The sequence below is a fragment of the Vicugna pacos genome, chromosome 6 (genome assembly GCF_048564905.1).
Source record: "Vicugna pacos chromosome 6, VicPac4, whole genome shotgun sequence".
NCBI classification, from domain to species: Eukaryota; Metazoa; Chordata; class Mammalia; order Artiodactyla; family Camelidae; genus Vicugna; species Vicugna pacos.
Genome location: NC_132992.1, coordinates 9,674,272 through 9,701,661, shown reverse-complemented (window position 1 = coordinate 9,701,661; position 27,390 = coordinate 9,674,272). Strand labels below are relative to the sequence as shown.

At 34.0% G+C, this 27,390-nt stretch overlaps 1 protein-coding gene across 2 annotated transcripts in view; it reads right to left on the bottom strand.

Annotated features, from left to right (window-relative positions):
* Positions 1 to 27,390, bottom strand: part of ADAM10 (ADAM metallopeptidase domain 10) — a 109,672-nt gene that overhangs the window by 16,216 nt on the left and 66,066 nt on the right. For both annotated transcript variants that reach the window (XM_072962338.1, XM_072962337.1), the window contains exons 6-11: positions 20,905 to 21,054; positions 18,333 to 18,425; positions 15,455 to 15,638; positions 9,404 to 9,567; positions 4,978 to 5,161; positions 177 to 327 (exon numbers count right to left, since the gene is read on the bottom strand). In XM_072962338.1, the coding sequence (XP_072818439.1) occupies positions 177 to 327; positions 4,978 to 5,161; positions 9,404 to 9,567; positions 15,455 to 15,638; positions 18,333 to 18,425; positions 20,905 to 21,054 (926 nt within the window). The remainder of the gene's footprint in view (positions 1 to 176; positions 328 to 4,977; positions 5,162 to 9,403; positions 9,568 to 15,454; positions 15,639 to 18,332; positions 18,426 to 20,904; positions 21,055 to 27,390) is intronic.

The window sequence follows — 27,390 nt, the reverse complement described above, 5'->3', positions numbered from 1 at the left end:
AAGTACTTCAATCTGCCAGTATCAGTGCACTAAATCATGCTCCTCCAGAAAAATAAAACAACAACAAACAAAAACAAAGTTCCAAAACCATATGCATCTCTTAATCTCAGTTTTAAGTTTGTCATAACTGCCTTCAGATGGAAAGAACAGTAACATTGCTGGGATTAGCAAGGTACCTGCACTGCTTTCCAGGTCTCAGCTTGCATTTCTTCCCCTCAGGTTGGTTTGCATCATAGCAGCACTCATCTTTACACTGGTCACTGTAGCCACAATCACATTCTTCACCTTGCTCTACCATTCCATTTCCACAAATAGGTTGGCCAGATTCTGAAGAAAATAAACAAGACAAAGTAAGCACTGTATGCAACATTAATTTTATTTAAAATTCACAAACTCTTTAGTGCTTCAAACAAAAGGAGAAAGAAAAACTTTGAAGAATCTAAGAAAAGCAGAACAAACCTGGAATCTGGAAACTGGAGATCTAACAGTGGCTCGGTCACTAACAAACAATGTGGCCTTAGGAAAGTCACTTTCCTTTCTGGGGGGGCCTCAGTTTTTTAATCTGTACAGTGAGGAAATTTGACCTCATGGTCCTTGCTAAGATCCCTTCTAGACGTGGTAGCATTTTATTTAGGCCATGCCACACTGAGCTTTATTGAACAATGACTGCACTATTTATAGTACATAAATACAAAGTAAGTTAGTGCTTCAGCAGGCAGAAAAAAATTAAACCTCTTATGTTAGAAAATTCCAAATATATAAAGAAGTAATAAAAGAGTAAGTACAGTGAGCTCCCAAGTACCAATCACTTAGCTTTAACAATTACCAACAATGTGCTGTAAACAACTTCATCTACTATATTCATGTGTTCTTACAAATATTTCAGGATGAATCTAAGAGATAAGGAGTTCTTTTTAAATATAACCATAATACGATTACTACATTAAAAAAATTAATAATATGCAAAGTAGTATCTAATAGCCAATCCATTTTCAATTTTCCTCATTGCTTTCCTTACAATTGATTTATTTGAACCAAGTTCCGCACAAGCTTCCCCCAACCTCTCTTCCCATGGTTGCTTTTTGCTGACATGTATCTTAAACTCTTTTAATATATAACAGATTCCCTCCTCTCTTTTAATTTTTACACTACTTATCTGCTAAAGAAATTGGGTCATTTTGTCCTACGGAATTTCCCACATTCTATTTGGCTGACTGAATCCCAGTCAATAAGTATTTTTTTTAATATATTTTAGTTTTGCTCCTCAGCTAGACCAAGCTCCTTAAGGGAAGAACCATGTATTATTTATACGTTTTGTGTTTCTGCAGTCTAACAATATCAGGTCAAATCTTAGCTCATTAAGGTTAGACTGTCTGGACTAATAAGCATAGTGAATAATTTCAGAAAGGCTCTTTTTTTTTTGAGTTCTTTGATTTTGTCAGTGAAGTTTAAAATTGGAACAGGAATGGTGCTCTTAGTAAGAACATAAAATCACAAACGCTAGCATCTGCAGGGCAATGATAAGAATCAGATGTCTTCATTTTATAGAAAAGAAAACTAACTTTCAGAGATTTTGCGACTTGCTGGAAACCATATGCCTTACCTAGTATGAGCAAAACACAAACCCAGGCCCCCTAGATCTAAAATCTGGTGTATCTTTTCTTTCTGCTACACCAAATCAATGTGGAAAACAGCTGTAGCACAGGCTTCAAACTGAGAACTGAGTAAGCAGAAGAGAATCTATCTCAAAGCAGGAACCCAAAACCAGGCACACCTGAATGAAAAATATTCTAGAACAGCTAGCTTTATATTAATAAAGTTCAATCTTATCAAATATTAAAGCAGATTTTAGTGGTAACTGAAGCTTCATCCCTCTTTTGTTCCAAACCATCTCCTTTGTTCTCTAAAACTAGAAACATGCACGTGCACATAGACACTAAGTAAATAATGATGGGCTTTCTAAAGTCTAGTAATAATCATTTTATAATTCATGTGACATGTAATTTAGGAGAAAAGGAAAAATGATAAAAGTCAGAAAATCTTTCATGCAATATTTACTACATGTTCATTTTCATCTCATATAGAAATATTACTTGGAATCAGCTATTTGCTAACAATTTAAACACAGAGAAAAGGTGCTGTCTAAATGCAAAACTTATAACAGGTACATACTTTATTATAATTTAAGAAACAAATTTCTTTCCCATAATACCTACAAAGCAACATGCTCATTTTAAAAGTCATTTTCAGAAAGTTTATTGTAAAAACCCAGTTTACAAGTGAAAAAATCTATGTAACGCTTCTACATTAAGAAGATTTAGAAAAACTACCACTGATAAAAACAGTAAAAATGGTAACATCAATGTAATTTAATCTGCCCCTTTAAAAGAAAAAGAAGGCTTTAAAACAAAAAGTCAATCAATAAAAGTAAAAACTGATCATATGAACCTCATCAAAATTTAACTTTTGCTCTGTGAAGAGATTGAAAAGATAAGCTACAGACAGAAAGAGAATATATGCAGTCCAGTATCTGACAAATAACTAGCATCTAGACTATAAAGAACTTTCAAAACCCAACAGAAAAAAAAAAAACAAAACCCAAAACCTCAATGGCCAAGAAACATGGATGTCTCACCAAAAAAGATAAACAAATGGCAAATAAGCACATGAAAAGATAGTCAACATTATTAGTCATCAGAAAATACAAATTAAAACTATAATGATACCCTATCACAATGGATAAAATAAAAATAATTAAAAAACCAAAAGCTAACAAGGAGACAGAGAAATTAGATCACTCACACACTGCTGGTAGGAATGTAAAACAGTACAGCCAGTCTGTACAACAGGTCAGCAGTCTCATATAAATAAAAACAATTACCAAATGATGGGCTGGCCTGTTAGATTTGGGGGAATTTACCCCAGAAAAATGAAAACTTATATTCCCATGAAAACCCTGTCTATAGCTGCTTTATTCCTAACAACCAAAAATTGAAAATTGCCCAGATATCCTTTAATAAATGAATGGTTAAACAAACTGTGGTACATACATAACACCTGCAATAAACAGGAACAAACTAGTGACACAGGCAACAATTTGGATTAATTTTCAAGGAATCATGCTGAGTGAAAAAAGCCACTCCCAAAGGTTACAGCTTGTACGATTCCATATATATATATAACATTTTTGAAGTGACAACATTTTAGAAACGGAGAACAATTTAGTTGGGCAGGTGAGGGAACAGCAGGAAGGAAGTGGATGTGATTATAAAAAGGCAACATGGAGAGTTTCTTGTGGTGATGGAATTGTTCTTTATCATGACTGTAGTTATTGGTATATAAACCTACACGTGATAAAACTGCAAAGAACTAAACACGCACAGAAAAGTGAAATGTGAATAAGATCTGTGGATTGTATCAATGTCAATATTCTCCTTGTAATATCGTACTATACAATTTTGCAAGGTGTTACCATTGGGGGGAACTGGGTGAAGGGTACATGCAATCTCTATCATTTCTTATAACTTATGTGAATCTAAATTCTCTCTATATAAATTTCAATTAAAAACAAAAGGCCATAGTATTGTCAATTATACCTCAAAAAAATGCAGCTAAAAAAATCAAAAAGCCATGCTTATCTGGAAATCTTCCTCAATTCTTTCTCCTTTGCTATCGTTATGTTTAACTCATCTTTTAGAGTGTTGTTTATGTGCAAGGTGAGCAGGCCTGGGTGTTTGCCCTCAAGTAATTTATAATCTTGTGAAACAGGATAAGGATCCCCCTAAAAATAATATAATATGAAATAGAATATTCAGAACATATTAAATGCCGCAAGAGAGGCAAAACAGATGAACAGATCAACAAAATGTGGTATATCCATATACTGGAATATTATTTCAAAAGAATGGCATTTGGATACATGCTACTACATGTATGAATCTTAAAAATATTATGCTAAGTGAAATGAACCAGAAACAAAGGGACAAATATTGTATTATCCCATTTATATGAGGTATCTAGAAAAGCCAAATTCACAGAGACACAAAACAGATTAGAGGTTACTAGGGGCTGGGGAGAAAGGGGAATAGGAGTTACTGCTTAATGGTTACGGAATTTCTTTTTGGAGTGATTTAAAAAGTCTGAAAATGGAAAGCAGTGATAGTTGCACACATTGTGAATGTACTTAATACCACTGAATTGTACACTTCAAATTAGTTTAAATATAAATTTTATGTTATATATATTTTGCCACCAATAAAAAGTTCATAGCAACTTTGTTCATATTGGCCCAAACCTGAAAAGCCCGGGTGTTTACCAATGGGAGAGTGGATGAGCAAACTATGACGTATTCATGATAATGTACTTCGACTCAGCAGTAAAATGGTACAAATACTAATAATGAATCTCAAAATATTATGCGGAGTGAAAGCAGCCTTTCAAAGAAGGGTACAAACTGAATGATTCCATTTACATGAAATAAAACAAGCAAAATTTATCTATGGTTTAATAGAATAGTGGTTGCCTGGGGTGGGGGTGGGATGGGGGCAGAGATTGAGGGGGAAGGGAAATCAAAGAACCTTCTGGGATGATAGAACTGTTATGTATCTTGATATGTGCTTGGGTTACAAAAGTAAATGCATTTGTCAAAGCTCATCAAATGGTGAACTTAAGACTTGTACATTTCACTTATGAAAAAATTTTTAAAAAGAACAATAAATAATCTTGAACTCTACTTATGTAGCGTAAAGTGTTTAGGAGTATACTGATATCCACAATCCACTTTAAATTGCAACCCCCACCTCAAAAAAAAAAATGGACCAAAGGATGGACAGACTGATTCATATGTGATAAAGCAAATGCATTAAGGTATTAACAACTGTAAAATATAGGTGGCAGGTACAAAGGTATTTACTATACAACTCAAGTTTTCTGAATGTTTAAAAATATTCATAATAAATGTAGAGAAAATATACATACCAACAAAACAGTTGTTTCTCTTCTTCTCAAGAACCTGGCTTATATTTCTAATACTACAGAGTGAGAATTTATTGTTGTTAAGTTTGTCCCCGGATGTCGCTCTTGCATACATGATGTAATTGCCATTTTCTTTTTGTCCTAAATTCTTAGATTCTCCTGGAGTGCACTCTGTTCCAGAATCATGCTGTCAAACAGAATACAGAGTTACATAAACAGGAAGTAAAAAAAGGTTTTTAGGTCATCTGATTAAATGTAATTTTCTCATCAGAAGAACAATGAAGGTCCTACTTTAGAACAGATTTTACAATTGTTTTAGACTGTCAGGCGGAAGATAACTTACTCTTTTAGGGACCACAGTCTTAGAAGGGAAGGAAAAATCAGTGATTTTGATTTTTTTTAATTTACTCCAATTATTTCTTTTAGTTGGATTCCCAGAGGTAGAGTACACTGAGTTAAAAAGTCAAACATTTAAAGGTCTCGATATAAATTGCCAAACTGTCTGACAAAAGGACCATATTAATTTATGTTATGTAACAACGTGGATTAAGATTTCAATAGGCAGGTATGGGAAGGAATTGGCTTCCCAACAGAAGTAAAGTTTTAAAGGACTATAAATTATTTAATTTGACAGGGAAGGGGAGATAACACTGGAAATACACTTAAACTCAAATTATGGAAAACCCTAAATGCTAGGATAAGGAAACTGTATCAGCAATACCAGCAGATATTGGAAGTAAGGCTGCAGAAACATGTGACATAAACAGAATGATTAGAACTCTATCTAAACAAAGATTAATCTGGTAAGAGTAAACAAATATTAAAACCTTCATACTGAGAGGGAGGAACTTGTCTCATTTATTACAACTTCCCAGAAAAAGCTTATAAAGTAGTTAACAGAAGTCTGCAATAAACATTTGGGATAGGATAAATAAACATAAGGGATAAAGACAGATTTTAGTAAACATGTCAAAGGAGACAGGCTCAGGAGTTCATGGTCTGGCTGATCTCACTATTGTATTACTTAATAAATATTTACTAAGCACCTACTGTCTTTATGTACAGTAGCATGAACAACATACACAAAAGAATGGGGAGTAAGCGAGCATGGGAGAATCATTAAAAGTAGTATGATAGGAAAAGATAGCAAGGTAGGCAAAAAATGTGAACCAATTTATCCATTAAACAATAAGCAAAAAGTAATATAACTTTAATGTATTAAAATCACCTCTCTGGCAACCAGGTAGAGGATAGATTAGATGGGAGGTGAAAAAAGAATAGACTAGATATTCTACTCCAAGTGTGGTCCACAGACCAGCAGCTCCAGTATCACCTGAGAGTCTCAGAAATGCAGAATCTTGGACCCTAGACTAAGGGCCACCAAAATGGAATCTGTATTTTGAGATCCTCAGGAATTTGTATGCACATTAAAATTTGAGAGGCCCTAGACTAAAGGAAAGAAGAGTAGTTAGAAGGGTCCTAAATTTCCCCTGGTAAGGATTGGATCAGGGGGACAGGGAGAGTAGAGGGGACATTTAACTGCCCTTGAAAATGCAAATTAACCATGAACAACAGTTCTCCAAAAATTCCATCTCAAAATTTCAATTACTCTTTTAAGAACAGATCACAAAAGCAGTCAAAAGGTGGGGAGATTAAGCACATTTTAAATACTTTATCCAAGAGTACTGATAATAATCTATCAATTTTTGACTGGGGCTTAGGAAAAAGACTTCCAACTTAGAGAGTACCTTACTTACATTTTACAAAGTGGGGGGAAATTAGGTAAGCGCGTTTTAGAATTTTAAGCTATGAGTATACAATTTTTTCGAAAGTCATAAAAATTTCCATTTTTACATGATGTGATAAGGTACAAGTAAAATAAATTTATATACAGTTTTGAAATACAAATTTCCCAAACTTATTTTAATGAGCCCTACCAAAATCATAAAGACAGAATATCTTTCAGTATTTTGTACTTCTCTGTGTATTAACTTTAGGTCCCTTGAAAATCAATACAATGGACTGGGTATTAAATGATACCAAACAGGGCATACAGGGCATAGTGGGTCTAGGTCAGTGGTAGAGTACACGCTTAGCATGCACGAGGTCCTGGGTTCAATCCATTATAAATAAATAAATAAATACATACCTACATACATACACACACACACACACACACATACATGCATAAATAAATAATAGGATTAAAAAATAAAATAAATGATATCAAACAATTGCTAATTTTGTTAGGTATCATAACCATGTGGTGGTTATGGAAGCAATGTCTAATTTTTTAAGAGATGCATTCTGAAATATGTAAGGATGAACACATTTGTTTCTAATACCTTACAAAGAATAAGAAAGAAAAGCAGAAAGGGGACGTAACAAAATCTTGGTGATCGCTGACTTTGAATCAGAGGTTAGCAAATTGTAGCCTACACCTTATTTTTACATGGCCTAAGCTAAGAATGGTTTTTCTAAGTTTAAAAGATTGTAAAACAAACAAAGAAAAATACACAACAGGGACCAATTGTTATCCCCTACAAAACCTAGAATGTTTACTAGTAGGCTCTTTACACGAAAAGTTTCCTGATTCCAGTCCAGGATGATGAGCATGAGAGTTTGCTGTACTATTTTTCTCTGCTTCTGTGTATGTAATAAATTTTTCATACTGAAAGTTTTTTTTTATATAAAGGACAAAAGATTTTATTATTTTTTTCAGTCTTCTTTGGAATTTTTTTAATTGAAGTATAGTCAGTTACAATGTGTCAATTTCTGGTATACAGCATAATGTCCCAGTCATATATATATATGTGTGTGTGTATATATATATATATACATACATATATATTCATTTTCATATTTTTTCATTAAAGGTTATAACAATATACTGAATATAGTTCCCTGTGCTATATAGAAGAAATTTGTTTGGTATGTGTTTTTATATATAGAAGTTAATATTTGCAAATCTTGAACTCCTAAATTTATCCCTTCCCATCCTTCCCCAGTAATCATGAGATTGTTTACTATGTCTTCAAGTCTGTTTCTGTTTTGTAGATGAGTTCATTAGTGTCTTCTTTTCTTTTCTTAGATTCCATATATGAGTGATAATCATATGGTATTTTTCTTTCTCTTTCTGGCTTACTCCACTTGGAGTAACATTCTCCAGGTCCATCCATGTTGCTATAAATGGCATTGTTTTATTCTTTTTAATGGCTGAGTACTACTCCATTGTATAACTATACCCCAACTTCTTTATCCAGTCGTCTGTCAATGGACATTTAGGCTGCTTCCGTATCTTGGCTATTGTGTGCAGTGCTGCTATGAACTTTGGGGTGCATGTATCTTTTTGAATTAGAGTTCCTTCTGGATATATGCCCAGGAGTGAGATGCCGGGATCATATGGTAAGTCTATTTTTAGTTTTTTAAGGTATCTCCATACTGTTTTCCAAAATAGCTGAACCAAACTAAATTCCCACCAACAGTGTAGAAGGGTTCCCTTGTCTCTACACTTTCTTCAGCATTTATTGTTTGTGGACTTTTGAATGATGGCCATTCTGAGTGGTGTGAGGTATCACCTCATTGTAGTTTTGACTTGCATTTCTCTGATAATTAGTGATATTGAGCATTTTTTCATGTGCCTATTGGCCATTTGTATGTCTTCACTGGAGAACTGCTTGTTTAGGTCTTCTGCCCATTTTTGGATTGGGTTTTTTTTTGTTAATAAGTTGTATGAGCTGTTTATATATTCTGGAAATTAAACCTCTGTCAGTTGCATCATTTGCAAATATTTTCTCCCATTCCATAAGTTGCCATTTTGTTTTGCTTATGGTTTCATTTGTTGTGCAAAAGTTTATATATTTAATTGGGTCCTGTTTGTTTATTTTTGCTCATATTTCTATTGCCTGGGTAGACTGCCCTAGGAGAACATTGCTAAGATTTATGTCAGAGAATGTTTTGCCTATTATACTGAAAGACTTTTTTAAAAGTTTCATTCCATAGTAGACAAAGACAAATCTAGTAAGCCCCAATAATGCTTTAACAGAAACCAAGCAAAAAAACCACCGTACAATTTGCTAACATTCAAAATGTACTTTACATAATGGAAAATGATTCTCGTTCAATAAATATATGAATGAATCATGTATCAGGCACTGTTCTAGGGGCAGGAGACATGGAAGAGAATGAATGACAAAATTCCTTGCCTTCATAGAATCCTGGCACTGTTGTGCTTATTTTCTTATTTTAATCACAAGTATTCTATCTTTCTCTCTTTCAGTACTGTGGCCAAGTACATTACTGTGTTCTAACATAAGAACTTAACATTCATGTGTACTTGTTCTCACTGTTAGCAACAACAACAAAAACTACACCATATAAAATTAGATTAGTAACTTTTTAAAAATCTAACAAATTAGGCAACACTTACCGGAGATCCAAAGTTATGTCCAACTTCATGAGCAAATGTAATGTGAGATACTTTGGGGGGTACATGAGACCCATAGTTCTGAACAGTAATAATTCCAGTGTTTAAGGACTTCTTCTTACCATCTGAATAGAGCTTACTCTTTTCACATATTCCTCCAGAGCTTCCTAATTCAGAACAAAGGTGGCTAAAATTAGCATCTACTTCCCCCCAAAATAATTTTCGAATATATGCTATATTAACTTGAAACATTTCCTATGTATTTTGAATCCAAAATAAAATTGGTACACACATATATCAAATACTAAAAAGTTTCTTTGGTCCAAGATTAGGAAGTCATTTCAAATAAAAGTTTAATGGAACACAAACTCCCAGGATTGAGTACAAAGCCCTTATAAAATGTTCAACCTTATAATCAAAATATCCTCCAATTTTTGCTCCCATTAATTCAGCAAAACAAATACTTAAAGTTTCTGTTAAATTTAAATATTTCAGTATTTACACTAGGTCAAAGCCTGTATCTTTTCATCTTTCAAAAAGAAAACTTATATTTAAGTTAAATGAAAGCTGAACAAAATATTCTCAAGGAGATTCTGAGAAAGTCACCTCTACAAATAACAGCATGATACACAGGAGTATGTGATTCACTATCCTGAGGCAACACATGATATATTTTTAACGAAGAAAAGAACTAGTGGTTTGCAGGGCCTGGGGGGAGGAGATAAAGGCTGACAGAGGTACAAGCTTTCAGTTTAAAGATGAATAAAGTCTGAGGATCTAATGTGTTAACACATGATGATTAGTTGATAACACTGTATTATATAAGTGAAATTTGCTAAGAGAATAGAACTTAAAGATTCTCACAAAAAAAGGAAATAAGGGAAATGTGTAAGGTGATAGGTGTATTAATTAACCTGGTGGGGGAATCCTTTCACAATGCATATGAATATCAAATTATCATGCTGTACACTTTCATATCTTATCATTTTATTTGTCAATTATATCTCAATAAAGCTAAAAAAAGAAAAGAATTATGTCAAATGGGTAAAAAAAAAATGGAGGTAAGGAAGGAGACTAGGTAGGAAGGGAGAGAGAGGAAATGAGGCAAAATGTTAACTGATGAATCCACCAGGAGTAAATGGCACTACTCTTGCAATTTTTTGGCAGGTCTGAATTTTTTTTCAAAGTAAGTTCAAAAAATTGAACTACGGTTTTTCAATGTGTCTTGAGAATACTTCTAAATTCTAAAAGAAAACCTGCATTTTTACTTATATGATACATATCAAATCATTTTGTAATTCACCTATTAATAGTTTTCAAATCTGAGAGCTTAATACTGAAATGAAAGTGCTTCCACATCTAAAGGCAGTTAATTTAAGAAATTAGAAAAAAAAAACAACAGCAAATCAGAAACTAGCTGGCCAATCCATGTCTTCATGTGCACTGCACTGAGACGACCATAGTTTTTAAAATAACTCTGTTAAAGACTTCCAGTGAGAAGTTCTTTGGTTTACATTCACACTTAAAAGGTTTCTTTATTTGATTTTTAATTAAAATATAATCAAATGGGTTAGGATATTCTGATAACTGATCAAATTATTTCAAATCAGCTTTCTACACACACTGTAATACAAAGTTACAACCACATTATTAATCTACTTTAAAAAATGTCACATTTATAATCCGATAAAGCATATAATAGAAAGCAATACAAAATAGATCTGAAAGAATGGCATGACACTACAATTGCTGCCTTGTTCCTTTTAATATTAGAAAGTATATGGCAATAAATCATAGATTTGAATTACTGTTATGAGACAACACAGGAAGCTGAAATGAGAATGTGCGTCACAGAAAAGATAATCGAAAGACTAAGCCATATGCAGATTTTAACCAGCAAAGGATTGAGAAGCTTTATGACATTTAAAACTTACTACCTTTTCTACACAGAAAACTGACTAAAAAGAAAACAGCAAATGATTTATGAATATTTAATATATTTTCTTAAACTACCCCTACTTTTGGAGAAGAGTCCCAAGGACTATATCACTATTTCTAGAAACTAGAAAAGATATGAATAAGCACTCTGGATATAATAATTACAGTCTTCATATTATAATTTGACATAAATAGTAAATTAATATCCTGCCTTACTGAAGATGTGTCATATGCAAAGTGGTCCAATGCAGTACTGTCAAAGTTGAATTAAGCATAGAAGACTCCACACTGCAAATCTTTATCAGTTAAAAAAAAGTAAATAGCATATGTTAAAAACTCTGATAATATACTTTTCTGTATTTTTAAGATCTAGCTAGTTTAGGGGAAAATAATACATAAATTTGAGTGTACTCTTCCGAAATATAGTCTTTGTAACTCATACCTTGTTTAATGTCTTAAACAATTGCTTTTGATTTTTAATGACTACTGCTTATATAGGAAAGTTTACTGTTTGTTATAGACTAATCACATACATTGGAATAACTAAATCATACAGGGAGAAATAAAATACTAAATCTAATTTTATAAGTTATGACTTAACTTTTAAATACTGTAACTACTTTTGACATGCTAGAAACTCAATTGATAATATAAATACCTATAGCTAAGCCATAAATCACGTTCAGTAATTGGTTAACTGTGTAAACTGAAGAGTTTACACACATAGTAAACACTTAAAAACACAAAAATGAATAAAAATGAGGACAGAATTTGAGTCAAAAACAATTACTGATGGATGATAACTCAATAACCAACAAAGAAATATAACGACATTTTTCTAGCTACAGGACAGTCTGAGAGCTAGTCACAGAGTATCAGTACTGAACTTAAAACAGATCCCCCACCACCAAAAGAAAAAAATTATAAAACCTACAAGGCTAATATAATACCAGAGTCCATAAATGTAGTTTTGACAGGAGCAGGCCTAAACATTTAAAACTTAATAGTAGCATGTTGACCATACAATATTAATCTGAGCAGTAGTACTGAACCAGACATTAATACCACCCCCAGACAGGTTATTAGGAAATGTCTCAGGGCATTTCCGTGTCTTTCACGTCTAGGGAATCGTACTCACACATAACGGGTAGTACCAGAGATGTTAAATATTCTGTAAGGGACAATCCAGACCTGCACAAAATGCCAACATTAAGTGCCCTGTAGTCTACTAATGTAATATTCTAATGGTGTAATTCTCCTGGCCTTTTAATTATAGACTTTCAAACAACAGGTTAAGAATTCGATAGGCTGCTGGTTACAGTGAGAACCTCACGCTGAGTTTTGCATGCAGTCAAATTCTAATACGTAAAACCAAACTAAAATTTCTAAACCAAGAAAAACAGAAGAGACAATTTCTACCAAAAGAAATGTCTCAAAAAAAAATGTTTTTCACAAATGGTCAAAGGAATACTGAATAGCTCAGGAGTACCTCTGGAGATGAATTCGAGAGCTAGACTTGGTCACTGACCTGGCCAAACTGAGAATATGTTCATTGGGTTAAGTAATAACATTAAGATGGATAAGAGATGAGCAGAATATCAAAGAACAAAGATTCCTTCTGTTTCCAACTCATGCCCCCATTCTTCTGTCCCCTCCTAGCCCCTCCCCAGAAGCTCTTGGAAAAAGACTTCTGAGAGCTGGAGTTGAGGAGTTAACATAGAGTAAAGGAAGAGGGCGTCAGAACCCAATAACAAAAATACAGGTAATGTGTCTCATCATTTTCAATCCAGAATGCTGCCTACTGCTGTTTCAGTAAAATAAGCAGCATTTCATAAAATAAGTGGTCCAGCTATTAAAAACAACTAGACAAAATAACTGTCTCCAAATCCCATAACCCCAGTCAAATCATAAGAAAAACACCCAACACGCTGAAACAGAGGGGCATCCTACAGTATACATGACCAATACTCCTCAAAATCGTCAAGGTTATGAAAAACCAGAAATGCCTGATAAACCATCAGACAAGGAGAGGCTAAAGACACAAGAACCAAATGTACTGTATTGCAGTGTCCTGGATGAGAACCTGGAATAGAAAAAGGACCTTAGGTAAAAAATAAAGAAATCTGAATGAACTATGGACTGACTTTGGTTAACAATAATGTACCAATATTGGTTCATTAACTGTAACAAAGGTACCATACTACTGTAAGCTGTTAATAATATAAAAAAGTAGGGGAAACAGCTCTGCTATCTGCTCAGTTTTTCTATAGATTTAAAACTTTTCTAAAAATACAGTCTACTTAAAAAAAAAAAGTGGCTGCATTGATGGATAAATACCTAAAGATTTAGGAAATTTTGACCAAGCTTCTTCGGGAGCATTACATTCTTAATGAATAACAGTCTGGAGGTGAAAATGAAAAATAGCAGACTTTTTAGTTTAAAATCATCCAATCATTTGCCCAATAGACCTTTTGTGAGCAAAAAATATCAATATGGTGGTTTTCAAACTTTGGTGTGCATCAGAATCGAGTGGAGGGTTTCTTCAAACAAAGATTGATGGGCTCCACACCTAGAGTTTCTGATTCAGTACACCTGAATGGGGCCCATGAATTTACATTTCTAACAAGTTCCCAGGCGATGCTGATGCTGCTAGTCCATGGAGCACACTTAAAGAACCACTACAGTAATGGTTCTATACAAAGAAAAATCAAATGAATTCCTGAGTCTTTACAGTACTTACTGATGCATAAAGAGAAGGGATTATAAACACTGTGATAAAATTATCCAACTAACCAAGGAGGGGAAACGAAATTTCAGAATATAAAAGTTATAAAACATGCAAATTATCATAGGAAACAGCGAGTTGCACAATCTGCTGACAATGCAGGTAACACAAAACCAGCACAGATTATCATAAAGGACAAATATCCAAACATACTGCAGTATGATATATGCAGCCTATGACATAAAATTGTACTTTAATGACATCACAAAATTGAGTACACTTTAAAATGGAGCAGAAGAACAAAATCTCTGGAAATTGTAAAGAGGATATTCATTGCTGGCTTAAAAATCAAAAAAAAAAACAAGAGAGTAAGAAATATAAAAGCAGAAATACAGTCCTAAGATGTTAAAATATGCAAAACAAATCAAAGAATAAACTAAGACTAGGAATACCTATTCCCATTCTATCCTATCCAGGTCTTACGCGGGATAAAGCAGAAGTTAATTCTTTTAAAAAGATACAAATGGTGGGTCAGAAGAAGGAGAAATTGCTATATATAGCTCAGAAGACGACAGACTACTGATCAAACTCTGTATGGCAAAATTTATATTCCAGGAGTCTGGGATTCTTTCTACTCATCTCACAGTTAATAAACTTGTATTTCTCTAAACTAGGCTACTGAATTTATTATAATATAAATCACAGACCCCCACCTCACTGCAATGGGAGGGGAACTATCCTGTCCCAGCTTTCTCAATGACAGTAGCTCATGGCTAAGGCAGAGTCCCCAGCAGAGTGTGGGCCCATGTGGTAAGGCAAATGGAGGTAGGGGTACTGGGACCTCCTGCTCATATCTCCTTCCAGGCAATACTTCCTTTTTGTTAAAATAAAGGCTAGAAATAAAATAATAAAGGCAGTCTTTGCTTTTCTTTCTACCTGCTGTTCCTGATCAAGGTCTCTCTCCATCTCACTGTAGAATAGAAGCAAGTTTCCCCTTTTGACTCTAAGAACCTCTCCCCATCCCCCAACACTCAAAATAATTAATTAACTAATGAATTAATGATACTAACTTTTGTGAAAAAAATTGATACTTTGCTTTTTGGTTTCAGAAGTAAGTACCGCTTTTTCCCATAAAATTATTTACTTCAGCCTCTGAACGCACCAAATGGCAGGATATCTCCGTTAGTACTCATTTACTCATTCCCAAACAAAAAGCTGCTTAATCTATTTTTCCATTTACAATATGCTTATGAATCGTGCCTACCTCAAACTGGTTAAATTAAGATATTATATAAGCGTCACTTTCTCCTATACTTTATAAAATTCAATCAGCCCTGAGAATTGCTTTTCGTTTCAAGTAGTAAGACAAAAAACACAGTTAAATAAACTACCTGAAGGTGCTCCAACCCAAGCCAGACCAAGGACACCATCATCAAAATCTCGGTCTGTGAAGACATAGGCCAAACAGTAGTCATCATGATTCTGCTCAGAATTCAGTTCCAGAAACTTCTCCACACCAATATTTGGAAAACGGAAGGGATTTGAAGGGTCCTTTTCATCAGCAGTTGTGTTGATCTAAAAACCAAAACAATGGTCTTTAACAAGCAATTAATGTTAGCAGAGTCTTAGTGTAAGTAGCATCTGCCTGCACAATATGCTTGGGTATCAAGGGAATCAGGCCTGAATTACGGCTTCTACAGTGATTCCCACTGCCTCCATCCCTGAGCTAATCACAGAAGCCAAAAAGAAAGAAGGGAAAAAGAAAGGCAGGGTCAGGAAATTAAAATTGAATTCGTTCAATAAAAGAAAAATACATAAATAAACACGGAAAAGAAAAACAATGAAAAAATAAAATTGAATACATTCAATTTCTGAGCAAGTATTCACCAGATTCCTGAGCACTGACTAATTAGGATGGAAAAACAAGTTCTGCTTTCAAAATTTCTGATAAGGAAGTATACTTTCCCAAATTTAATCATCTGATCAGTCTCTTTTAATGCTCATCTTCTACATATGGTGACAAGTAAAAAGACATAAAACCCTCTATTTCAGCTAATTATTAGAACATGAAATAGATACCGAACCTAAGACTGTCAATTCAGCAGACAAATCATATTCTTGGTTCTCCTTGCCTGGAAAGTCCTCAGTCAAGCAAGCCAAACTAACTTCAAGTTCAATTTTTTTCCCTGAACATGGATAAGAATTTTTTTTCTTTGCTAATTTGTTTCTCTTACTATTTCAAGCTGAGTTCCTCCAGAATGTTTCCTTTGACGCTTAGCTACTATACTCCTGCTGCAGGCTTCTCCTTCACAATCTGAAGAATAATCAGTTCTGATACCAAACTTCTACTAAACAATAGCTTTCATTTATTAGTCTCTGCTTCCTTTCAGAAAGCCCTGCCATATGCCCTGAAGTCCTAGAACAATTTGGCTTTCCCTAAGTAAGTCAAAGAATTATATACAGGATTGTGGATAAAGAATAAAAAGGAATATATTGAAAGTAAACATTGTTTAGAAGGCAAATGTCAGTCTACTGAAAATATGAGTATTAAGGGGAGGCTATTACAGTTCATAAAAATGAAGCTATCGGTCTTTTTAGGATCCACATCCTTCAGTAAAACCAAGGAGCTTAAATTAGATACAGGATGACAGAAACACCACTGAGGGCAACTGTCTAAGAATAGATTTGAGAACATCTGGTTCATTCATTAACAATTAGCCCACAGCAGTCAGGTATGCTCATCTAACATAGAAAAAAATCCAGAAACAAGAACACTATATATTTCAAGTAGCCCGCGCTTACAGACATGTGACATATGGCTTTCTCCCACTAAACATATAAATGAGACTCTCTGATACTTTTGTAATATTGGCTACATAATAAAAATTGCATCTAAATTTTAGTTATCTATATTAAAAATGAGATGACCAATACTTAAATATTTGCTTATATAATATAAATTTCAAACTATTTAATGAGTCACAAACTTCAACTGATGAGATATAAAATTTTAATCTTAGTTAAAGGCTTGAAAACAACCAAATGCCACATTACCCTTTTATATACATGCATTTCTTCATAAAGCACATTATTTTACTCAAAAAAACGTGCTTCACTAAAATTTTTTCAGATGTTCTCTACTTTTCGTACTCTGCATTTTATTACTCTGTCTACTAAACAGCAGTACTTACACCACTTATCATGGTCACTTGCTCATTTAAAAGTTTATATTGCCCTCAAAATACATGAAAGCAATTGATTACAAATAGTTCTTATATTGTATACCTACAAACTGTATTTCACCTTAAAACAATCCGATGTAATATTTAATCATGCTACTTTTAGAAGTAAGGACCACTTTCAGCTATTTTATTAAACATATTGCATGAATGTACTAAAGTTATAACCTAGCCAACCATATAAGAAGCATAAATACAAAGAAACCCTGTGGCAAGTACTTTTGCAAAATGATGATTTTTAAAACTCAGGTTATCTAATTCATAATGTCTTAAAAACTTTTAAAGTGCGTTGAAAGACTACATATTTAGAAAATTTTTGAAACAGCCCAATTTTGTTAGTAGTTAAGTATTTACTTATTAAAAATTAATAACATTAAAACTAAAAATCAGTGACTCTGGACCAGCATTTCTCAAAGTGTGTTCTGCAGTTCTTCGAAGTCTCAGTTGACGTTAATACAAAAAAAGATTAAATTAGTTTAGAAAAGTATGAGTTTCTTTCTTAAAGGATTTCTCAAAATTTGGAATACATCAGTGTGTACTATTAAATTTCAAGAAGAAGAAATAGTATTAAATGTTTTTCCAGCTTCCAATTTTATTTAACGACTGTATCTATCCTTCCCTCCACTGGAACATCAAACGAGACACACTCTGAAATACACTGCACGCCAAGTCTGAAGAAACTGGGGAATAACACCAGGGGAAAAAATGTCAAGTACTCTATCTGTCGTTATTGAGAAGGCTTTCTAACTGGTATGTTAATTAGACAGATAGAAAACAGTACTTTCTACCATACTCCTTTTACAGTCCAGAGTAAAGCCCTATAGACTTCATTCTTAAATCATAAACCCAGGTGTCCCCTGTGTGTGTGTGTGTAAAATCAAAGAGTAAAGATCTACTGTATGAGTAAATACAATTTAATTTGAACTATTTAATGCACAAAGATGAAGTAAAAAGCAAGCATTTTTCTTTTTGTAAACATTGTCCTTATTGTTTCTCTTTTTCAATATTCTTATCTATTGAAATTCCTTACTCTTATACGTTTCACCATGAAACTGATGTTACGGATTCCGGAGAAGTCTGTGGTCTGGTAAATTGTATCAATTGCTTTAACATGACTGGATATCTATTGATTAAAAAAAAAGAAGAAGAAGAATTTTTTAGAGGCAATGTTGAAATGTAAAAAAGATTGTGAATTTCCATTTCCCAAATCAAGAATTATTCATATTCTACCAAATTCAAATTTTAAAGTGCCTGTATCATATACTGTACGAAAGGCTGAAAAATATCAGTGAACTGCAGCTGAGAGGGAAATTCTGTGACTTCTCCACTTTTCTCTGGTCAAAACAAACATGTACTCTTGCCTCAGCTATATAAAACTTTGTTTCCTCGATCCATCCCAAAACGTCATACCTCCATGCCCTTCACATGCTGCTCCTTATGCCTATGGTATTCATCCCTTAGACTCAGCTCAAATATCTTCTGGGAATACTTCCCTGATAATATCAGGACACTCGGTCATTCTGACTTTAGTCTTTCCATTACTGCACTAGTGCACGTTCTATAAGTTTTGTTCACCACTTATTGTATACTAGGCACTGTTTTAGGTGCTGGGGGCATACTGGTGAACAAAATTGAGACCATCCCTATAAATTTAGAGATTTATTCTAGAGGGGGAAGAAGAGAAGAAAGCAATACAAATATAAATAACATACATTCAGATTTTGCTCAATTGTACAAAGAGATAAACAGGGTGACAGAACACAAAAAGAACCCCTGTTTACCTAGCTGACTCCCAACTAAACTGTCTGGTTTCTAAACCATTCTATAGCAACCTTCCTATCCTCAGTTACAAAAAGCACTCTTGCTACCACTTATGTGAAAATATGTATATATACTTTCGAAACTATTTTCAAAGAAACTGTATAAACATAAGATATTCAAATAGAAGCATTAACAATAATAATTTCAAAAGTAGCCAGGTTGGCAAACATTGATAAAGAACACCATAACGGTGCGGATAGGGTCCATCATAAATTCACACCATCTAACCTCAGCTTGGCCTACCAATCCTTATCCAATTCTCACTGTGTCTACTAAACCCCCAACGGGGGCCGTTCAAACATTTCTCCACAGATGATCTCATGTCTTAATTTACTTAAAGTCTATCTTGACTTCCCTCTCTTAACTTTCAAATTTTTCTATTTTTAATCCATTGCTGTCTTCCTCAAATGGTAACTCTTCCTTAAAGTGTAATTTCTCTATATTCCTGATCCTAACCCTTGCTGGACCTTAAGGAATGTTGTTTCCCATCAATTTTTATTTTTCTTACATCTTATACTGCTTCTCTACTGGGTCATTTTCCTCTTTTTACCAACTTCTCAAGAATTCCCCTTTCACTCGAACATTTCATATTATTTCTAAGCCACCATTTTTTTTTTTCAGTTTTTCACATCTCTTGAAACGCTAACTGCTCCTGCCAGCACATTCCTTATGGTCTGCAATGTTTTCACCATCACAGCTTTATTGAGAGTGTGCTTAAAGCCCATCAGTAATCTTCTAATAACTGAAAATCAACTAACTTTTATAATCATTCTCTTTTTTGGCATTACTGAGGCATAAATGAAAAACAAAATGTAAGATATTTAAAATGTACACCATGATGATTCAATATACATGTACACTGTGAAAGGATCCCTACCATCTAGTTAATTAATATACTGTGGTCATTTTCTTTGATATCTCTGTGATATGACACTATTAGCTATGCATTTTGTTTTGAAACTTTGCTTGTTCCTTGGCTGATCTTATTTAACCTCCTACCTTTTCAACTATTGTATTTTACCTCATAGCTTCTCCTCCTCATCCTACTCAACAGAAGGAGACTGTATCTCCCAGTTCTTTTCCTTCTGATTTCATTCTTTCCCTTTCATTCTCTCTCCTTAACTATCTCTTTCGTATCCTTAAATCACATGCAGAAAGCTCAAGGCTAACCTCTCCCATGCACATGGGCTTCTGAACATGTCTAAAAATAAGTTCATCACTACCGTCAAAATTAGTTCACCACTTGTACTACTGGTGCCTCGATCCTCCCAGTCTCAAATCCTTGGACTCAAAACGCATTCATCAAACCCTCAATGGATACCATCAACAAAGGCTACTTTGAAGAGTATCTCAGGAAAATTTATATTTTAGTAAGGTTTGAAAAGACATACATGGAGATAATAACGTAGCTCAGAAAGTGCTAAACACAATGAAAATACAGAACAGAAATTAAATATTCTTACTGGAAGGATTCCTAACTTTCCCTCCTTTAAGACCACAAATGAAAATATGACCCTCTTTTCAAAGCTAAGCTCCAATATCATCATCTCCATGAGATCATTTTCTTACATTTCTCTCTTGAATGACACTAAAATATCCTAACTGGTCTTTCAGTAATCTGTGTTCTTATGATACATATTTTATCATATCACAATTGGAAATACATCTCCTTATTTTTCCAAAATGTGATATACAGTAATTTTAATTTTTAGAGGAAAATATAGGTATAAAGAAATAATATGACAGTATGTGAAACAAAATAGTAGCAAAATTATAAATACCTGGGCAATCACAGCTTCTCGTGTTCCATAATATTTAAAGAATAGATGATCAGTCTGAATATAAAGCTGACAAGTATTTTTTTCAGCTGAAGTTGTACGTTTTTTCCTCCGGAGTTCTGGACCATTAACAGTATGTTCTTCATGAGGTGTCTATATGTCAAAGAAAGTCATTTCTGATCATTAGCATGCTTCACTTATTATAATTTTATATAGTTAAGATTACACGTTATAAGCAACTTCATTTTCTGCTTTATTATGTGAGACCATAGGTATTTCTTCATGCTGTTAAAATTTCTTCATAAATATCACTTTCAGTCTGGTAACATTCTACTGTGTAGATGATTTATTTATTCAAGCAATTCTTTCACTCTGAAACACTTTCAAAACATACCCTTTAATAACCTGAATAAACTATGGACTTTAGTTGATTTAAAAAATATCTTTTAATGTGTAATCATGTAAATATAAAGCAAGTCTTACGGTAGCTTACCTATTTTACGCTACCTCACCTCTAATACCTAACACCACCTCTAATTTCACCCAGCCCTGTCAAATTTAGCTCCTAAATACTTAGGGCATCTGCCCATCACCTTCGGCTCTACCACATTAGCCCAAGCCACCATCACTTATTACCTAGAGTACTGCAATAAGAGTGATGGAGTCTATCTATCTATATCCACTAGTGGCCTTCAACCTAATCTTCATACCACAATCGTCTCAAAATGCCAAAAACCAAAATATTATCCATCTGCATAACGCATTTCAAACACTTCCTGCTGCTCTAAGGAAAAAGCCCTAAACCCTTTAAATGCACTCAATCAGCACCGCAGACTCTACTTGTCTGCCAGTTTTGTTCCGTTCCATGCTACTTCACAGAGAGACCCCACTGCCTTACCCAGCTCTAACTCTCTGTGCCACAGCTACACAGGCCTCCTTTCCAATCCTCCAAAACACAGTCTCTCTCCTGCCACAGTCTTTTGCACATGGTGATGCTGCCTCTCCTGATCTAGTTAATTTCTTTCTTCATACTCAGCAAAGGTCAATTCATCCATTTTACCACCTCACAGACCCATGCACCCATGTCCCTTACATAGTACAACTTCACAGTTTGCCATGTGATTATCGGTTTATCTTCTGTCTCCAGCCCACCACCATTACTTTAACCTCTAGAATACGAGTTTTAGAAAGAAGAAACTATCTCTGTGTTTGCTTCTCTCTGTACTGCTATCAGCTAACATATTGGCAGGCAAACAGTAGACACTCAATAAGAATTAATGCTGCTACTGAACCCAAGCACTTAAACATCTGGTGACATCTATAAGGACCATTTTAAGTGAAATCTGATGACACAGTAATAGAGAATTCAAATTAAATTAAATTTTAAGCCACAATTCCAAATTTACACTCACATTTTATAATTTCCTTCTCCCTTGAACTCCATGTTTGACTGTTCTCTTAGTTACTGTCTTCATTTTACTTTTATCTATTTTCACTCAGTACATCATCCTAGGATGGCAGTTACTGTTTCAGCACATTCCATTGTCTTCCGGTTTCAACTGTTTCCAATGAGAAATGAGCTGTCATTTTTACTGTTGCTTCTATGAAGATGACTGGACTTTTTATTGGTTGCTTTTAAGAGTCTATCTCTTGGTGTTTAGACTTTTCTAATATTGTGCTAAAGTATTAATTTCTTTGTAAAAGATTTTTCCTGTGATAATTACAGGGCTTAATGAATATGTTGTTTGCTATCATCTGTTGTATCTGGAAAATTCTCAGCCACTATCTGTCCCTATCTCACTCTCATTTTCTTCCTTCTGAGATATCAATTACACGTATTTTAGACCTCCTTAACATATCACCTCTATCTCTTAAGCTCTATTCTGTATTTTCTATCCTTTTCTTTCTAAGCCATTTACTCTATTTTCTTATGATATATCATCCAGATCTAAATCCATCAAATTCTTAATTCCTGTTGTTTTATTCTTCAATTCTAGAATTTCCATTAGGTTCTTATGTTCATTTTCAATTTTCTGCTGAAATTTCTTATTTCATCTTTATCTACTTGAACACATCATAAAGTCAGTATCTGTATCTAATCATTTCATTATTCAAATACTTTTAGGTTGTTTACAAGTCTGACACTCTAGCTAGACCGTAAGCTCTTTGAGGGTGTATACTGTGTCATTTATTCTTGAATGGCTGATATTTGGTAAATAATTTTTTCCCTCTCATTCTTCCATCATACTGTCTTATTTGTTCATATCCTGATAATTTGGAACTCGGTGCCAGATAATGTATACAGAAAACCATAGATACAATTTGAGGCTTCAGATTATGATATCTTTCTTGAGAAGATTTATTTTTACTTCTGGCAAGCAATGAGGTTTGATGCACTAGTAATCCTGGATTATCTTAATCCAATCAGAGATTAAGAAGATGTGATGTGAAAGTTTAATCTTGGTAAAGGGGAGGAAGAACCGCTTCTGATTTACCCCTACCTCTAGGGAGCAACACTTCATTCAATATCCCAACCTAAAGCCCTACTTAGAAGGCCCTATATAGAATTTTAATCTTTAGCCTCAATAATCTGGAGACGTCTATTCAGTTTTTCAATCTCTTAGCTACCTCCTTAGGAACTAGAAGATACAACTAGAGAAAAGGTAGCCCCAGATGTCAGTGTCCTCTTTTTTCCCTAAGATTTGGCCTAGTATTTCTTCACAGCCGTCTTTTCTGTCTAATGCCTCCAAACAAATACACAAATGCAGACACAAATATAAACATAGATATATATATTTTTTAAAATATTTATATTCTGAGGTCAGGTTGATTTTTATCAGTTGTTCTGAATAGAGGACTATTTATTTCTTGAAAAATTGTCAATTTTATGTACTGTGAATACTGTCTAAAACCTGTAACTGTCTTCACTTTAAGGTATCTTTTACTCTTAATTTTCATACAGTGAAAAATTAATTTTTTAATAGTCAAAGATTTCATGCCTTACTCAAAGTGTTTCTCTACCTCAAAATACAAAATATTTCTTAAACATCTTTTGTCAAATGTCTTTTCAAATCCTTTTGCCCATTTTTTAATTAGGGATTGTGCATTTTTAAAAGGAATTTAGAGTCATATGAGTTCTTTGCATATTCTAGAGAAGCCTTTTGTCAGATGTGTGTGTTGTTGACATTCTCACAGTCTGTGGCTTTTTTTGTTTTTACATTTTCTTAACTGTGTCTTTTAAGAAGTTTTTAATTTTGACAAAGTCAAGTTTATAAAACTTCTTTCTGACAGGTTAAGTATTTTTGTGCTGTAAGAAATTGTTGCCTATTCCAAAGTCACAAAAATATCCCCTATGCTTTTATCTAGTAGCTTCAGCTTTAAGCATGTAGATTCACTAACCATTTTGAGTTAATTTTGTGTAAGGTGAAACACTGTCGGTTCAGGTTCATTTTTTTTAATTTTAATTTTTTATTTTTTGGAGGGGGAGGTAATTTAGTTTTATTTATTTATTTTTGCTGGAGGTACTGGGGATTGAACCCTGGACCTTGTGCATGCTAGGCACACGCTCTTTGCTGAGCTTACACCCTCCTCCCCAGGTTCATTTTTTAGAAATATTGATACCCGATTGTTGCAGTACTGTTTGTGAGACCACTCTTTCCTCCTTTATTTTTTAACACCTTTATTGTGGTATGATTCCTTAAACTACATATATTTCAGATGTACAACTTGATGAATTCTGATAGATGTATAGTCCAATGAAACCACCACCACAATCAAGATAGCTAACAATTCCATCACTCCCCAAGAAGGGCAAATTTCGAACTCCCAATTTATCCCTTCTCACCCCTTCTTTCCTCCTCTAAATTACCTTGGGACTTCTATGAAAATCAGCTGACCACACAGACTCTCTATTCCGTTCCACAATCTATATGTCTATCCTGAATTTAGGGGACACCATCTTGATTACCATGGCTTTATAGTAAGTCTTAAAACCAACTGGTATAAATCCTCTTGCTTTGCTCCTTTTGGAAAACTGTTTTGGCTTTTCTAGGTCCTTTACATTTCTGTGTAACATTTAGAATCTGTTTGTCAATTAATTACTATATAAATCACCACTGGGGGATTATATTTGGTTCTTTTATTATAATTTCTATTCTTCTTTGTTTTCATAGTTTTTTGTAATTCTTTGAACATAATAATAATGGTTGTTTTAACTTCCTCGTGTGCTAATGCCTATAATGTCTAGTCTGTTTCTATCTGGGTAGCTTTTTGTGCTGACTGTGGATCACATTTTTCAACTTCTTGAACTTCTTGTCATCTAGCAATGATTTTTGAATGCTAACAGTGTAAATGTTACATTGCTGAGTATCTGCATTCAGTGTCCTCCTTTAACAAGTGTTATTGAGCTATGTTCTGACAGGCAGTTAATTTACATGAAAATCACCTTGATCTTTCTGAAGCTTGGTTTTTCCACTTAGTTAGGGCAGGTCTGGAGTAGCCTTTAGTTTAGCATGAGGTTAGCCTGCTCCTAGTATGGCTTGAAATCTCTACCGGGTATAATTTCTGATACTTCTTCAGTTCACAGATTCCTCAGCAGTTTTTTGTTCTCCAATAGTCTTCTCACAGAATCTCACCCTATGCAAGCACAGCTTAGAATCCGGCTAAGACTCAAGGAGACCCCCATGCAGGTATCTGGAGCTTTTTTTCAGTATAGCTCTCTCCTCTCAGATACTCTGTCCATAAATCCAGATACCTCCGCCTTCCTGAACTTTATCCTGTCTCTTCAATTCTGCAAGTGTGCAGTGTACTTCTTACTCTTCTTGAGATGCTCTTCATTGTGCCATTCCTGAAAGTTTGCCCCCAGTCAAAAAGTCAAGGGAATCACGGAGATATTTAATTCTCCTCTCTCACAGATCTCACTCCTGCACTGCCTATTGGCCAGTATTTTAGAACAATTGTTCCCCTCTCTTCCTCTCTCTTTGTTCCCCCTAGTTTTCTAGTTGTTTTTGTTTGTTTGTTTGCTTTGTTTTGCAGGATGGCTAGTTGGATACCAGTTACTCCATCAGAACGGGAAGGGGAAATCTCCACTTGTCCTACGAAGAGTTTCAAAGTATTTGTTTTAGATGTGTAATACTGTATCTAGAATTTTGTTTGGTTTTAAATATAATGGGAGATGAAGATCCAACTCCATCTTTTCCCCAATGGATAAAACATTTTTTCTGACTCCACTTATTCAATGATCTCTCTACTTTTTCTCACTGATTTGAAATTTCACCTCTATCACATAACAAAGTTTCATGAGGATTCAGTTCTATTCCTTTGGTCAATTTGTTCATCCTCATGATACTATCACACCCACAATTACTACAGTAAGTCTTAGTATCTTCTAGGGTAAATTCCTCGTTCCTACTGACCACCTTCAGATGGGCCTTATTTCTTTTTGGCCTTTACTTTTTTTTATAATATTTTAGACCCATCAAGCGCTATGAAAAACTGTGCTGTAATATGCATGGAATTGCACTGAATCTATAAATCAATATAAGGAAAAGAAATATTTTTATATTAGGTAGTATGTTCCACTAATATAGTATATCTCTCCATAACAAAAACAATTGTAACATTTCTTACATAGTTCTATAATTTTCCTTTTAAGTCCTATAATTCTTTGCTCATTTATTCTTCAATACATGATATTCTTGATACTATTATTAATGATAGCCTCCTTTACATTTTATTTCTGGTGTTCTACTGTTGATATAAAAAAAATGCAACCTACTTTTGTGTATTAACGTTTTATCTAGCCACTGTAAACTCTATTATATCTAGCGATCTGTAGTCGCATCCTCTATATCCACATTGCTCCCTTATACAAGCCATTATCACTTCTCAACTGAATAACTGCAACAACTTCTAATTAGTCTCCCAGTCTCTAGCCTTGCACTCCACCCTGGAGCTAAGAATTCTTTACTGGTCTTGCTATCTTTCTGACCTCTGTATATACTGCTCCTCCTATCTTTCTACCTCTTCACAGTCAACCTAACTTCTGCTTATTCTTTTAGTTTTTGATTATTGTCCTCAAATATTTCCAAGGCTAGGTTAACTAGTCTTCTTCTGTGTAGAATATCACTCTTTGCTTAATTCTTTTCTATTTCTTACTACCTTTAATTTTTCTGTGTCTCCAATTAAATTATAAATGTTTTGAGGGCAGCCTTCAACTTAATTTCTACATATTCCCAGAACCTATCAAGATCTTCTAACATATCAATAGAAAATTGTTCAACAAATGCAAGAATAAAATCTCACTTATATTTGAAAGATCCTTTTGAAATTTATGTCATTTTGCAGATCAAGAAACAGACAAATCACATTTGTGACTCAAGAAACTACTTTTAGAAAGGATGTCCAAAATACATGATAAATGTTTTATTATAAAAAAATAATTTTTTCATTTTAAATTTGTGTTTTTAATAATTATAAACCTACCAACTA